The sequence below is a fragment of the Cydia splendana genome, chromosome 18 (assembly GCF_910591565.1).
Source record: "Cydia splendana chromosome 18, ilCydSple1.2, whole genome shotgun sequence".
NCBI classification, from domain to species: domain Eukaryota; kingdom Metazoa; phylum Arthropoda; class Insecta; order Lepidoptera; family Tortricidae; genus Cydia; species Cydia splendana.
This window is the reverse complement of record NC_085977.1, coordinates 13,800,238-13,817,367: the sequence shown is the minus strand read 5'-3', so window position 1 is coordinate 13,817,367 and position 17,130 is coordinate 13,800,238. Positions and strand designations below refer to the sequence as shown.

The 17,130-nt window shown below is 41.8% G+C and overlaps 1 protein-coding gene across 2 annotated transcripts in view; it reads right to left on the bottom strand.

The window, feature by feature from the left end:
• The window catches only part of LOC134799094 (unc-112-related protein-like), an 82,623-nt gene continuing 65,493 nt past the window's right edge, over positions 1-17,130 (bottom strand). The window contains exons 4-12 of one of the 2 annotated variants that reach the window (XR_010145332.1): positions 16,878-17,101; positions 13,684-13,897; positions 13,094-13,281; positions 10,716-10,854; positions 4,042-4,140; positions 3,661-3,882; positions 3,007-3,243; positions 420-2,427; positions 1-328 (exon numbers count right to left, since the gene is read on the bottom strand). Coding sequence is in view for 1 of the 2 variants with exons in the window: in XM_063771485.1 (XP_063627555.1) it covers positions 2,227-2,427; positions 3,007-3,243; positions 3,661-3,882; positions 4,042-4,140; positions 10,716-10,854; positions 13,094-13,281; positions 13,684-13,897; positions 16,878-17,101 (1,524 nt within the window). In the remaining variant the exon portion in view is untranslated. Of the gene's footprint in view, positions 2,428-3,006; positions 3,244-3,660; positions 3,883-4,041; positions 4,141-10,715; positions 10,855-13,093; positions 13,282-13,683; positions 13,898-16,877; positions 17,102-17,130 lie in introns of both variants that reach the window. The other variant, XM_063771485.1, reaches the window with a different exon arrangement.

Sequence of the window (17,130 nt, the reverse complement as noted above, 5' to 3'; positions counted from 1 at the left end):
TTTGTTACTTAATTTCTTACATTTATTTAATGTTTCAGTAATATTATAAACGGTATTATTTAGTAAAGTGTACATACAATTTTTGTACAAAATATTCTAAAATAACTATCGTTATTTGTCACCATTGGTACACTACATAAACATACAAAATTAAAAGCATTATATGCTCAAAAAGATCATTCAAAGTGCATTTTTCCTATATTGCCTTTCTCGCAGATCTGATGCGGGTTGGAGACGTCTATCTCAAACTGACACTGACATGAACATTTAGCAAAAAGAACAATTCATTAGTCAACGATAAAAATGAAGGCTAGTTCCACTAAAGTACCTACACCAGGGGTCTCCAAACTTTTTTACCTGAGGGCCATATTATTGAGGGCCGGATTTCGCCCGCGGGCCGGGGTTTGGAGACCCCTGACCTACACCAAACATATTTTACAGTAAATTGGGACACCGTGTAAAAACGGGTCGACTTTAGTAGAACTAGCCACAACACAACATTTAAAAACTAATATACCAAAACAATGCAAAGTGATCTTGCTATCAGTATTTACATCAGGTAAAAACATACAATATGTGAAAAATTTCAAAAAGTTAAGGCCACATTAGTAACAGACCTGGTTAATATTAAAATACATTTCAAAATCGGTTTTAATAAGCGAGTTGTTTATAAATTTAGGCACTGCTTTTAACCCTTAGAACGCTATCGACATAAAAAAACGTCGCTCACACGCCAACGTCACGGGCGATCTAATGTAAATCTTACTTGAAAGTGAAAAGGTTACTTTGACACTTATGTATTCATGGGGCATGTGGGCTCGACTAGTTACGACCTTTAGGTGTTCTTGGCGTTCAAAAGGTTAACTATTTAACCACAATAGGCTGTTTATACTATTGGCGTTGTCACAAATATCTGACATAGAGAAAAGGATAATAAAATCTGGAATATTACACATATATGCTACTGAGGCACTGATCGACTTATTATTATAGAGTAAGGCCAGTATTCAGACAATTATAACATTTTATGATTCGTTAAATGGCACCTTGTAAAAGACATTGTTGAATATTTAATAGATTATAATTATTAAAGTATACATACAGGACAATATATCTCATTTGAACATTTGCATAAATTATAAATTACATCTATTAAAAGCTCTTATCCATCGCATTTCAACTTAAAACTAAAATTTAATTACATACTGTAATGAATATATGCTTCAATATTATTTGGCATTTACAAGAAAGCTATATTTTTATTGGAAGCACTAAAACAAGATCTAAATATATGATTCAATTAGTTCGTTTACTACAAAAATACATTCTTATACACATTTGTAATAAAAAGTAACATAAATAAAAAGAAATATAACTATCGATCGTGTATGTGAAGATGTCAAGAGGCTAAAAAAAGCGAAGTTTAAAATTATAAATATTGGTGCGATCTACATAATTTTTATATTATTATCATCATTTGGGGACTTTGCAACATAACGTCGCCATATCTTTACCGAGAAAGAGCACCAATCAAAATTCTTAAAACTACATCATTTAACATAATACTTTTCACCAACACGCGTCAGTATAAACATATGACTCGAGGTGAAACTAAATAAAACCGTGAAAATGATGGACGCTTCGGATCGCTATTAAATAAAAAATAACTCAATATTAAAGATAAATTGATTATATTAGATGTGTAGTAAAACAATTTCGTGCTTTGAATTTGACAGCTAATTTATATGGCGGTAAAAGTAGACGTATAACAATTAAGTTATCACAAAACATAGGCCCCGTCAATGGGGTAACACTGGACCTTTCGCTGGCCTGGCGCTCTCGGCTCCGTTCGGCTCAGCGTTGCAACGAGCAATTATTAGGGGTTGGCAAAACTTGACGTTCTATTGTATCACAACCACAGATAACATAATGTGTGTCATTTGATTTTATATTATAATAGTCTGTGGGGTTGCTTGACGTTAGCAGCGCGCAAACTTGACAACCCTAAATAGCCGAAAGGAATATTGCCATAAGAAAGGGACTTGATTCATCCCTGAATCGCTGTCAAACTTCGGTTTTGTAGGAAGTGTCATTTCTATGTAGTACGATTATTTATTCTGTGGCCCCGTCCTTTTTCAAACTCTGTAAACGATTTCATCTTATATAATCAATTCATCTTTGCTCAATTAAAATCTGACTGTAATTTTATACTTTTGAAAAATCCGTTTACGTCCAACCCCCAGTGAGCTTATGGAATAGTTCCTCGTCGAGGTTCTGGTTGGCGTCCTTGGAGCGCATGGAGAGGAATATGTACCCGCCGATGAACTCGTGCACCACCTTGCAGTCGGCGGACTGCACCGAGAATATGATATTGCCTTCCTCGAATTGCACCATCATGTGTTTTATCTCCCAATTTACGTTCCATGCCTGGAAATAGAAAAAGTTTATTAATTCTTTGACCGGCAAAGACGTCAACAGACGCGCGCGGCATCAGTCCAATATCAACCTTCGTGCATACCGTCAAGGTTCACTATGACGCACCGCGCACAATACGGTAGGCGTCGCGTTGGGATGGCGAATGGGACAGTCAAAATTTCTTGAGACTAGACTTTCTGAGACAAGTAAGCAAACACATTTTATTGCAACCTTTCAAGACATTGCCAGTCGTTTTTCGTTGAAGGAAAACATCGGGAAAAAACAGAACTAATACCAACACATAGACTAGGAATCCTCTAGACGGAGTTTAGAGCAATTATTTCATGAAACCGATGCTGCCAAAAATACGGGGGTGCGGGGTGAGCGAGGTCCCGTGCCATGATTGGTCCGTTTAAAGACACGGATGTCACACAAAGACACTTTCGACTCGAAAATGGAGTAAAACTACCGTATTTGTGGCAGAGGGGGTAGTACTATGCTCAGTCTGGAGGATGTCTTGTCTGTGTACCAACAAGACCAAGTTTTCCCTTTAGAGAGCCGAAAACAGAAGGGAAATAAATAAAATCGTACCTTCATAGTGCTATACCGCCAGGTCTTCAAATGGTCTCCCGTGCTGGGGTCGAGCCTCATGATGCGATTGTTGGCGATGCTGATGACTTCGTCCTTCCTGTGGCCCATGAAGCGGACCACGAACAGGGTCTGGCCGTAGTCGGGCAGGTTCTGCCAGGTCTTGATGTACTGGAGCTTGGCTTCGAGTAGTGGCAGGTCTTTCACGTTCGCGTGGCTTTCCAGGACGCGTTGGGTAAACTGGAAAGTGATTGTGTTGTTAGGAAGAAAGTCATTGGTCCAACAAATTGACTTTTTTTGGTTGAGAGTTACAGTAATACTGAATAGAATTAGTTTCACAAAATTATGAGGAGCTATGGGCCTCGTATATAAAAGGTAATATATCAGGGCGCGTAGCCAACGTGCCAATCGTTAACGCTCCGTCGCGTATCGTAGTCATCTCTCTCTATCACTCTTCCACAATAGTGCGACAGTGACGTTTCGTTCGCTACGGAGCGTTAACTATTGCACGTTGGTTACGCACTCTGGATAATGTAAGTACATTTCTCCAAATGTGGAACGTTATGGGAGGTCACAGCAGATGGCTGTGATTTTTGCACACGTAGTAAAGCGCGATCATTAACAGTTTCGGTGGCGAAGTTATTAAAATTAACATACCTTCCCCTTGAGTCTCTTCAAGACCCTCGGAGCGACGTAATTCTCCGGCTGCAGCTGTTCCAAGTGCGGCACGTTGTGTTGTGCGACGGCGGCGGGCTGCGGTTTCTGCAGGCGCAGTAAAGCGCGAACATTAGCCGCCTCGGCGGCGAAGCCCGCGTCGGCCAGCGAGCGGCCGCGCGCGCCCAGCCGGCACGCCGCCACCCACTCCGCGTACTGGTCCTCCTGGAAATTATACATACAAAACATTATTCATTACACACGAAGAGCTAATCATCAATGCATGTGTGATACTTTTAGAGTTATCAGACGGGCTGTAATCTCATTTGCCAATAATGTGGTAAAAAGAAAATGCTACCATGACTTCATAGAGCAACGACTTACGTTCTCACACCGGAGCCAGATCTCGTTCATGGCGTCTTCAGACGGCACCTCCAACTTGATGCTGTAGCGATTGGACGCCGGGTGGGCATCTGGAGTCACCTGCAAATATATATCACATATTAAAATATTTACAGTCAGTAAATGAGCGTTTCTTTAATTTTTTGCCATTTTTATTTATTGTTACCTTTTTTTGCCACTTTTGTGTTAGTTCTACTCAGAATCACGAGCTCTTTCGATCCTAATGGGATAAAAAAATGTCCCAGAGTTTTTTTCCTATTGTCTTACCATTTCCCCATAGGTACACTTTGTATGGCGGTAACAAAAAGGAAAGTTTGAAAAATGTATGGAAATTTTAGGACACTTTTTTTCTCCTATGAGGATGAAAAGGGCTCGCGATCCTGCCTAGAAATAACACAAAAGTGGCAAAAAAGGTCACAATATATACAACTGGCAAAAAATAAAAGAATCGCTCAAATCTTATTACAAAATAGCTGTCTCACATGCAATATTGACAAATCTCCTAGTGGCTAACTCCGCTGACAAGTCGCGGTGCGTTCAAAAACCGCCAAACAGTATCTAGTATAGTAAAGACGCGAAGCACGAAGAATATCGTACATTTACCCGCCTGTTCCTATCGATAGAGATAATTGTATCTCGCACAGTGGCAATGACCGCCGGCATCATCAACTTAGCGTATTTGCTTTGAGGGGTTTTCATCTATTTTTAACAAGTTTTGAATCGTATCTCTTACTTTTGCACTAGGTACAGATAGAATTACAAAAGACAAACGGCTGTTGGTTTTTCAATCTTTTGTGTACCGAATTTTGAAAGAAATTAATTTTTATGATTTATTTAAACATTGTCTAAAAAAAACACTTTGTGGCGAATCGCCACGCATCCAAACAGACCTCATGTCGAGGAAAAAGTAATTGCTGTATGGTTGGCAACACTGACAAGGAGTCTAGAGAGGATTATTAACTTACTCGAGATGTGAGAACAAAGTTGTCTTAAATTAGACTAGTTATAATGTAGTTCTTATAATAAAGTTACTGTGGCCTTTTAGCGTAAGCTTGGCGAATAAATATTGTCTACAACAAGAAGTGTTGTGTCATTTAAATCGACGTGCACCGCCACCCCAAAGTGGTGACCCCGATCTCTCACGCTGTAGATGCCGGCAGGAATACGTCTGAGGCGTTAGGAACAGACGCCAGAGATTTCCAATAAGCTGCTCCAAGCGAAGGCCACGCGGAATTCGCGGAACGAGACTCCAAATCCAACAGAGTCTGGAGACTAATTTGCATTGACCTTGGGCGGACCCGGCATTTCCAAGAAAAGCTGCCTACTCATATCGTCCATATCGTCAGCATCGCCGTACGGAACATAGTTTTACGAGCAAAATAAAAGTGAAATAAAGTGGTGAAGTGCATTTCGAAGTAACATAATAAGTTGTAATAATTTCGATCATAAACTTTGTCAGCCATACTTTTCCCGTGGTTCAACGGCGGGAAATTCAATCTCAAGCGCGAAGAGACTTCAAACGTCAAAGTCAAAGTCAGTGTCAGAACTGTCAGTGGATCCAGTTACGTCCTTGCTGCAAGTATTTTTGTTTTAAATCTGGACAATTGTAAGTTTATCTTCATATTTTGGTGATCGGACTAATATTAACCCGTGTTCATACTATTTACTTGGAACTTTCGTAGTTAAAATCGCAAAATTTGTAAAAATTAATCTTATAAGTTTAATGTAACCATTTAATGACTTATTCTAAAGTTTCTATTTACTTACACCTCACTTGTATATTGAGTTCGAAAATAACTTTTGTATTACAACAATAACACAGTTATATAAATTAATTTGTTTCGTTAACTGTAAATATCATTGACTTGTCAACTAATAGGCCTGGATATTGTAGTGGCTAGGGAAAAATTACCTTATATCCGTTGGTGTAATTATAATCATGGGAACAGAGGCAAATGCAGAAATTTTACAGAAGTTTGAAGAACTCCAGCAACGTGTGTCGCTTCTTGGAGTAACTCCTACTCCACAGGTTAATGCTATTAAGGTTAAACTTCCTAGCTTTTGGACTCATCAACCTAAACTTTGGTTTGCCCAGGCAGAATCCCAATTTGATACAGCAGGCATAAAGTCAGATGGAGCTAAATATGGCTATGTCTTGTCCATGCTTGATACAACAACAGCCAAGTTAGTTGAAGATTGTATCCTAAACCCACCTGCTGAGAATAAATACACAAAAATAAAAGCAGAATTAATCAAGAAGCTTTCTATTTCTAGACCTCAGGAAATACGCCAACTGCTTAATGGAGAAGAGCTTGGTGACCGGAAACCTACAGTGTTCCTGCAACATCTCCGTTCACTGGCAGGAAGTTCCATGGGAGATGAAGGCATTCTGCGAGAATTGTGGCTACGCCGACTACCATTAGAGGTACAGAGGATTATTATTGGACATAAAGACCTGGAGTTGGACAGCGTAGCTGAAATAGCTGATGCGCTCTTGGAGGCATCACCTCCGGCTGTTGCACCTGCTACCTGTGCAGTCAACAATAACAATACTTCTGGGCCATTGGAAATGACTGCTCTCATGAAGTGCATTGACGACTTAACAATGAGAGTTGAAGCCCTCAGTACCAGGGACTCACAGTCATCTCGTTTCCGCTCCCAGCCTAATTCACAGTCGCAATCTAGACCCGGAGGACGTTGGTGCTGGTACCACAAACGCTATGGCAAAAATGCCACAAAATGTATCTCTCCTTGTACCTGGAAACCCCGTCAAGAGGGAAACTTTCCAAGCAATCAGTAGAGGCGGCTTCTGATTGCTCAACATTCGGCCGCCGTTTATTTGTCAGGGATTCTAAAACAGGTCACCTATTTTTAATTGATACTGGGTCTGATATCAGCTGCTTCCCACGCAACCTACTTAAGGGAAGATATATTGCCACAACTTTTGACGTTCGAGCCGCCAACGGAAGTGCTATAAAAACTTATGGCACACTTCCCTTGCAGTTAGATTTAGGTTTGGGTCGATTTTTCAAATGGAATTTTGTGATTGCAGACGTTAGTGCACCTATCATCGGCTCAGACCTATTGGCTGAATATTACCTGATACCTGACTGTCACAACCAACGGCTGATAGATGGCAACACAAGGAACTTTGCTCCGGCTACCATTGCCCAAATTAATCAACAAAGCGTCAAGGCAATCGTTGCAGAGTCACCATTCTCAAAAATCCTGCTGGAATTTCCTGATATTTTGCGACCGCCTGGACTCCCACGGATTGTGAAGCACTCAACAGTACACCACATCATCACTACAGAAGGGCCGCCTGTGTCATGCCGTCCACGAAGACTTGCACCTCAAAAACTACAGGCAGCAAAGAAAGAGTTTGATGATATGTTGAAGTGTGGAACTGCTCGCCTATCAAGCAGCCCCTGGGCTTCACCCTTACACATGGCAAGAAAAGGTGAGCATGGATGGCGTCCGTGTGGCGACTACCGTATACTAAATTCTAGAACAGTTCCAGATCGATATCCGGTGCGTCACATAGGCGACTTTGCACACAATCTGGCAGGCTCAACAATTTTTAGCACAATAGATTTAGTAAAAGCCTATCAGCAAATACCAGTCCATGAGGCCGATATCAGTAAAACCGCGATAACGACCCCCTTTGGACTATTCGAGTTTCCCTTCATGACCTTCGGGTTGCGCAATGCTGGACAGTCTTTCCAGCGCTTTATGGATGAAGTAGTGAGGGGACTTGATTTCTGCTACCCGTACATTGATGATATCCTTGTGTTTTCCAGGGACCCTGCAGAGCATGCTCGACATCTTCGAGCTCTGTTCCAGAGGTTGTCCAAGTATGGAGTCATCGTCAACTCCTCGAAGTGCGTGTTAGCCGCAGACGAGGTGACTTTTCTTGGGTATCGTATTAATAAAAACGGCACATTTCCGCCCTCAGAGAGAATAGAATCACTACGAAGTTTTCCTCTACCAAAGACGGTTGAAGGCCTTCGTAGATTCTTAGGCATGGTAAATTTTTACCGCCGGTTCCTCCCAAAAGCGGCTGAACTCCAAGCACCACTCACAAATGTGTTGGCATCCTCACAACTAAAAGGGCCAAAGCCGGTGCCTTGGACGCCTGAGCTGGAGCTCGCGTTCAACAAATGTAAAGAACATCTTGCCACTGCTACTCTATTAGCCCATCCTATTGATGATGCTCAATTGGGACTCTTTACTGACGCGTCATCAACCCATGTGGGGGCTTGCTTACAACAGAAAGTCAATAAGAACTGGCAACCTCTCGCCTTCTTTAGCAGGAAGCTTCCAGCTCGATATACGAGCTGGCCAGCCTACTATCGCGAGTTGCTAGCAGTGTATGAGGCGGTGCAGCACTTTCGTCACGTGCTTGAGGTACAGCACGTCACCATATACACAGATCACAAACCATTAATCTATGCCTTTTCTCAGCGTCGGGAGAAACTACCTCCGGTACAGCTCAATCAGCTCTCTTTCATTTCGCATTTTACGACGGATATAGTTTATGTTCAAGGAAAGGAGAACGTCGTAGCGGATACGATGTCAAGAATTGAGGCGATTCGGATCGAGGACGATTACGCGGAATTGGCAAAGTCTCAAGATACCGACGAAGAGCTCCGTAAGTTACAAACAAATTCCTCTTTAAAAATCGAAAAGATTAATTTACCAGGCATCAATGTGGAAATTTTTTGCGATGTATCGACAGGAAAACCTCGTCCATACCTAACTCCAGCCTTTCGTCGGAAGTACTTTGAGAAGATCCACAATCTCAGCCACCCTGGCGCTCGAGCTTCGGCCCGTTTGATGGCTGATCGTTTCGTCTGGCCTAACATAAGGAAGGAATGTCGACAATGGGCACGTAGCTGCCTTGCTTGCCAACGCTGTAAAGTTACTAGACATGCAAACGCACCATTGGAGAAGTTTACTAGCCCTTCCTTTCGTCTACGCCATGTACATCTCGACATCATCGGCCCCTTGCCCCACAGTAAAGGTTACCAGTACTGTTTGACAGCTGTCGACAGATTTACCCGGTGGCCAGAGGCTTGGCCAATGGTCGGGATCACTGCAGAAGAAGTAGCAGAAACGTTCACCCGGGAGTGGATATCCCGATACGGAGTACCCTCTGTGGTGACCACTGACCAAGGACGTCAGTTTGAATCAAACCTTTTCCATCGCCTTATGGACGTTTGCGGTACTAATCGCGTTCGGACGACAGGGTATCACCCACAAGCAAATGGAATGGTGGAACGCATGCATCGTCAATTAAAAGCGGCTGTCATGTGCCACGGAGAAACCTGGTTAACAGCATTGCCGCTGGTATTATTAGGCATGAGAACCGCACTTAAAGAAGACTTGAAAACGTCTGCCGCCGAGCTACTGTACGGCGAGCCTCTTCGTCTCCCCGGCGAGCTCGTTGTTGCTCCAGAGAAAACAGCAGGTTCGGAGGTAATGATGGATTTTGTTACTCGATTGAGAAACCATATGAAAGGACTACGAGCCACACCCGCTGCCCATCATTCCCAACCATCTTCATTTGTTTTTAAAGACCTGAATATCGCGACACACGTATTTCTCCGGGACGATTCAGTGCGGCGCTCTCTGCAACCACCTTACACTGGCCCGTATCTGGTCAAACAGAGGCAGGGCAAAACCCTGACCATAGATATAAACGGCAGAGAGGCTACCGTCAGTATTGACAGAGTAAAACCTGCACACATAGACAGCTCGGAGCCCAGTCAAACTTCTGTTCTGCCGTTACCTGCTGCAGCACCTGCACCAGATGCTTCTCCAGCGACAGTGCCCATTCCAGGTCCTACTATCCATTCTCCAACTCCTGATCCTATACCTATAGTCACTAGGGCAGGGAGGATAGTAAAGCACAAGAATAGGTTAGATTTATAATATTTTAATTGTAATATTGTCTGGTTCAGAAATTATCACATGATATGGTATGTAATATTTTTGTTTGTCTGTTATAAATATTTTATGTGGTTTAATTGTCTCCGTGGGGGGGTGGTGTGGCGAATCGCCACGCATCCAAACAGACCTCATGTCGAGGAAAAAGTAATTGCTGTATGGTTGGCAACACTGACAAGGAGTCTAGAGAGGATTATTAACTTACTCGAGATGTGAGAACAAAGTTGTCTTAAATTAGACTAGTTATAATGTAGTTCTTATAATAAAGTTACTGTGGCCTTTTAGCGTAAGCTTGGCGAATAAATATTGTCTACAACAAGAAGTGTTGTGTCATTTAAATCGACGTGCACCGCCACCCCAAAACTTTTTTCGTATCTCGATTGATGTGAAAGATCTTACATATACATACTATCTACATATTTCGGTTCGTATTCGACGTCTCTAAAAACTGGTCAGAGGTTTCAATTTTAAACTAATTAACACAAATGTTATGGTCTGAAGACCAGTGTTAGGCCTAAAATTGTTCAACTTTGATGCCAAATATCTCGAAGACAATAAACTTAGAAGTAATATGGGATACTATATTGCTTAAAGCCTTTGCTGTTAATATGATAAGCCACAGAAAACATTAGAAAACTAAGGGATCGGTTCGAAAGTCATCGGGGCATGGGATCCCCTCGGGGCTCGTTAACCGGCTTCATACTGACCTCGGCGCCGCGCAGCTCGCCGCAGTAGCCGGGCGCGTCGCCGCGCGCCGCCGCGTCGCGCGACGCGTGCACGCGCAGCACGCCGTCGCGGCACGACACCCAGCCGCGCTTGTACGCACGGAGGGTGAACCGCTTCGGCCTGACATTACAAAATATCATGATTAAAAACTGAGGATAATACTATACGTCAAAATAAATAGGTATCTATGTCGTAGCCAAATCATCGATTTTGATCATTACAAGAAATTACATTTTAGAATTGATCACTTCATGATGTATTCTGGTTAGGTTAGGTTTGACTTTTTCATGATGTGAACAACCGATCATTTATAAAGTAATCAATGCTAAAGGTGAACTCGCGAGCCAACCCGGTATCCATTGCGCGCGGCTACGTCGCGAGCCAATGTTCGATAGTTTGCCGCGCGATATGGAGACAGGCCTTAAGATCTGGCCACGACATCTATACTCTGTTTAAATGATTTATACAAACTTTACAGAAAAAACAGAAGTGCCTTATAAGAATGACATTAATGTTGATGTTTTTGAGGAATAATTTTCTCGACATCTGTAAACTTCACAACATTTAACTTTAGTCGCAAATACTTGGTGATCTCTGTTTTGCTCCCAAGTATATCGAACATAATAATAAAGTTTAAACCCAGTGTATTAAATATATGAAAAAGGTTGTTCAATGCTAAAAAGGACTCGGAGTGACCGCACTCCTTTAGGATGCATCCAGACAAGCATCAAGATAAAATGACCGAATATATATATCTGAAGATATTTTGTTATCAAATGAATAAAGTACAGTAAGATAATCGTCGTAGATATATGAAAGTATATTCGACATAGAAATATAAAATTAATATCTTATTACATACATACAAATTATTAGTACAAAAATACAAATATTTACAAATATCTTTATAGTAGTAAATATTAAATTTATTTCACGACAAACTACATTACAGAGGAACGTTAAACAAAATATACATTTATAATTAATAATTATGTCGTTAGTATGGAATATCATACAAAAATAAATAAAATGATTAGTTTGCAAACTAAGTTGTTAAATTTTCTACGCAAAAAACAATCTATCGATTGACTCTCGCGTACTTATGTTTATTTTTAGTGCTGCTAAATTACATTTTTAAGCCGCTTTATGTTCAAAATTCATATAAAGATTAAATAAATTCTCAAGAAATCATTTCTGAAGACTTAAAAGTAGGGTGAATCGTCAATAACTGGCCACCTTATACATACTAAAAAAGAATTCTATTCACCTATCAACAGAGGCCACCATTCAATAACTAGCCACCTTATACTAAAATGAATTCTGTTTATAGGTGAATAGAATTCATTTTTTTGTTTATGGTGGCCACAGCCAGTTATTAAACAGTGGCGAATTACCCTATATAATTTTAAAACCTGTATTTCACAATCATAATCTATGTCAGTTGGTATAAAAATATACTTTTGTACACTTAAATAATTATTGTATTAGTTTTTGAACATATAACGGCTGTAGTAAGACAACACAACATACGGGGTGGTAAATTGAAAATGTCTTACGCAACAACACAGAATTCGTTGTGACACTTGCTTTGGTCGCACGGTGACACCAGATGAAAGAAGAAATCATGATATTAAATGTATGCATATGAAGATATGGCTATTAAAAATACATAGTAATACAATAGTTTACACATTATATATTTAAATGAATATTCAGAGAAGGGAAGTCATACGAGAAAAAAGAGACAGTGGATATTAAATTATTCTGAAAGAAAAATATGAAAAGATGAGAAAGCAGTTTTAGAATAAATGGATAGGGAGCGTGCACGAACTGCCGACGGCGGCACAGAAGCCCCCTATTTATTGGCGCGGAGCATAATGTCAAGTTTACATTTTTAGATTTAGCCTTTTCGTCGCCAATGACGTATATATTCGCACCGTAGGTCCAAGGCCAAAGACGGATTAATCCGTCATAGACCACAGAGCAACATAGACCTACGTGCATATGCATAAAGTTCAATTTCAGTTTGGACACTTCGGTGACGTGGCGTTTAGCTGTCCAGCGAGTTCAGTGCATGATGTCCGGTCCGGCTGGAGGGCCGCCTCCCAACTGAGTTTATATTCCATTAAGCGTGTCTAGATATCATCACACTAAGACATATGTCCATTAAGTCTGTAATAAGTTCCTAAGTCCACTAACCTCATGTACTTGAGATGTCCAGCTAGCTCGGGGACTTGCATGATGTCTGGTCTTACTGGCGGGCCGCCTTCTGAGTCTCTAGCTCATTGAGCACGTCTATGTCATCTGCCGCTGCGTTGGATGTGTAATTTATGTCTACAAGTTCTTTCCATTTACTCACCTCATGTATTTGAGATGTCCAGCTAACTCGGGCACTTGCATGATGTCGGGTCTGGCGGGCGGGCCGCCTTCTAGCTGAGTCTCCAGCTCGGTGAGCGCGGCGTCGATGTCGTCGGGCGCGGCGCTGGCGGCGTGTCCGTCGGCGGCGTCCACGCTGCCGCCGGCGAGCGTCTGCAGCTCGATTTGAAGCTGGGGGACAAGGGTAACGATAAGTTTTTTGTCAAAAATTTTATACAAACTTTTATCGTTGACTGTACTCGTACTTTTCTTTTAACTGGCAACTCATCGAGACAATTAAAAAAAAATAGGAAAATTATAGATTCATAAATAAATAAAATAATGTGAAATTTTCATCACCAGCCATACTCTGTGTAGTGACTATACTGAACAATTTTTATCATGGGACCAATGCCGATACCGCAAAAAAAAATTGGCTGTCTCAGAAATCAGCGGCATCACATCAGCCGGAATGTATTTTTTTTTTGCGATTTCGGCATTGGTCCCAAAATAAAAGTTGTTCAGTATGTCCTATAAACTCACTATGCTGCTGGTGATTAAAATTTCACCCTGTATTCTAAGATACTTTTTTACCTGTAACGCGGCGAATAGCAGCATCTCCTCCTCGGTACAGTGCACCTCCTGGTTCAGTATCTGCCAGCGCGCCTGCTGGTAGAGTTGGTTGAGGCGCGGCGCGTCCTGCGCACGCGCGGTCAGGTCGAAGAACGAGTAGAACTTGAAGCGGAGCTGCAGGGTGTCCCACTCTCGTATGCATTGCTCCATGATGGACAGTGAGGAGTCTAGCCAGCTGGAATAGAAAATTTATAATCAATATTTGCACTCGTAATGTGAAATGTTTCACTGAAACTCGTGTGTTGAAAATTAACGTATATATTATCATTATTATTCAGGCAAACACTAAGTATAAGTTTACAGCCACAGCCAAGACACTTATACTGTTAATACATATGTAGTCAGTATCATAAAATGAGTACTTGTATTACACACGTATTATACACTTTTCGAACTATCTCTAGAATTAAACATACATATTATGTATTACTAAGTTACATCCCCAACGAATATAACGAATTATAACGAATATAATTAGAGTTTGGTTTGCCCGAAGGAAAACCGCAAAAAGACAGACGCACTATCCTTAATGCAACGAAAAACATAACTATGACGTGCGTGAATAACATTTATTTTATTAAATAAATATGATTCTATGACTCTGTGAACTGACTACCGGGCTCTTAAAGGCGAGTCAGCGAGTGACAGATCAGTGCCGGCAAAGAGAATTTGAAATAGAGAGTTACTGTCATGGTAAATTATGTAGCTACAGTACATTTACTGCCATCTTTCGACAGACTATTAAAACTGTTAGAACGCCATTTGACTTTGATCATCATTCTTTCACTGATATATGTTAACTTGTTAAATATCAATATTAACGCCATCTACTCGAGAGTAGGCCGAAGGTTATGGCGCCATCGCTCGTAAAGATTGCACCATACCTTTGTCCTATAGTCGAGTAGATGGCTTTAATACTAATATTTAATAAGTTAACACATATTATCAGTGAAAGAATAATGATCAAAGTCAAATGGCAATCTAACAGTTTTATGTTCTGTCGAAAGATGACAGTAAATGTACAGTGGCTACATAATTTACTTGGCAATTCGTCTCTATACACTCTATTATCTTTGGTAAGGGCATCTATAGCGTCGAGCGTGACGCGCTGGTTAAACTACACTCGCGTGCAAAAGTATTGCATCACTTTGCATTTTTTCGTCCGCACCCAATATCTTTGTAATTCTATACCCGATTCTGAAAATTTTGGTATCAACTGAAAGCTTATAAGGTAACGCATTAGAAAAATAGTAAATTCAATGAAATTTCGAATCTGAAGACTAAAAAAAATCAGAAAACTGAAAGTAGTCGCATAATGCTCCAAAAATAAATCAGGAAACTTGAGAATAAAAGTATTTTTTATATACAATATCAATACCATGTATTATATTAATACTTGGTATTGCCACCCACAGCCCTCCTTTCACAAACCAAGCGGTTTTTCATAGACCTAATTAATTTTTAGGGTTCCGTACCCAAAGGGTAAAACGGGACCCTATTACTAAGACTTCGCTGTCCGTCCGTCCGTCCGTCCGTCCGTCCGTCTGTCACCAGGCTGTATCTCACGAACCGTGATAGCTAGACAGTTGAAATTTTCACAGATGATGTATTTCTGTTGCCGCTATAACAACAAATACTAAAAACAGAATAAAATAAAGATTTAAATGGGGCTCCCATACAACAAACGTGATTTTTGACCAAAGTTAAGCAACGTCGGGAGTGGTCAGTACTTGGATGGGTGACCGTTTTTTTTTGCTTTTTTTTTGTTTTTTTTTTTGCATTATGGTACGGAACCCTTCGTGCGCGAGTCCGACTCGCACTTGCCCGGTTTTTTTAATGTGATGATAAGGAATAGCGTCCCACTCCTCCAGCAAGGCTCCCTTCAGCTCCTCAACATTGACTAGGGCAGGATTCCGCTTCCGAACTCTCCTTTTTAGGTAGTCCCATACGTGTTCAATGGGGTTAAGGTCAGGACTCATCGCTGGCCAGTCCATGGTGTGGATGCTCACTTCGAGAAGGTAGGCTGCGGTGGCCCTAGCGGTATGACACGGGACATTATCCTGCATTAGGATGAACCCCTCATCAAAAATACCGGCATAAGGAACAACATGTTCCTCCAGGATATCAGTGATGTACTTGGCAGCGGTCAATCCACTGTCACGGCCCACACCAGGCACAAAAACCAGCTCTGTCCGGCCGTCGTAGGAAATGCCGCCCCAGAACATTACGGATCCACCGCCATAGGAGACCCTTTCGGAGAAGTAACATTGAGCAAACTATTCCTCTGGCCTTCTGTAGACTCTTCCTCTTCGGTTACATCCATTCAAGCACATTCTGCACTCTTTCAAGAAGAGAACTGGGGTTCATTGCTCAATGGTCCAGTCCTTGTGATTTTCAGCAAACTCTCTTTAGGCGGTACAGTGTCGCGCCAGCAATTTGGGCCCCGCTACGGGCCTCCTGGGTGTCAAGTTCGCTTTCTTAAGTCTTCTTCTTATTGTCCACTCACTGGCAGCCACTCCTCGTACCTCACGCAGACGCTGCTGGATGGCAATGCTTGTCTTGTGTCGATCTAGGAGAGATTTTGTGACAAAGAAGCGGTCGCCCCTCTCTGATGTACACTTTCTGCGGCCGCTTTTTGGTCTTGAAGTAAAGGATAAAGTCCCCTGGAACCTCTGGTAAACTCTGCAAACTGTAGATTGGCTTAAATTCATCTCGGCAGCTACTGATCGTTGGCTACGCCCCGCTTGCAGGGGCTGGACGATTTGGCGGACTTCAGCTTCAGTGGTTTCCATTTTTCCAGGTCTTCTTCACGGAAAAATACGCGGAGATATGTAACGATCGACTTCTGATAAGTGACTGATAACAACCCCTTCTCTACCCCCCGTTTTATAGGGGTCAAGGGTAGCGCAACTCGTGCGCCTGATAACGTAAAACCGCTCACAAATCGGGAAAATGCCGATAATTTGAAAAATACTGGGCCGGTTTCCATGTCTTTTTACTTTTCGTAAAGCTAAAACTTCAAGGAACATGATTACATTAAAATAATTTAGCGAAATTAACCAGTTTACAAATATATAGGGTGCGGACGAAAAAATGCAAAGTGATGCAATACTTTTGCACGCGAGTGTATAGTTAGAAATGTTACTTCTCCTTACCCAACATTCATCCTAGCCCGTTCCACAAGTGTCTTAGGCGTCAGAAGCGACTCTCTGGACTGACTGTCTGGCTCTAAAGGCGAGTCAGCGAGTGACAAGTCAGCCAGGGCGTCAATGGCATCGAGCGAGGCGGCGCGCGGCGGCGTCCCGCAGTAGCCGCCGTCGCTGGAACCGTCGCTCTGTGTGCTGTAGATGTGGGTGCCGTAGCGCCTGAGGGTGCCGTTCTGAAAGTATAGAAAGGTATCGTGTTAGC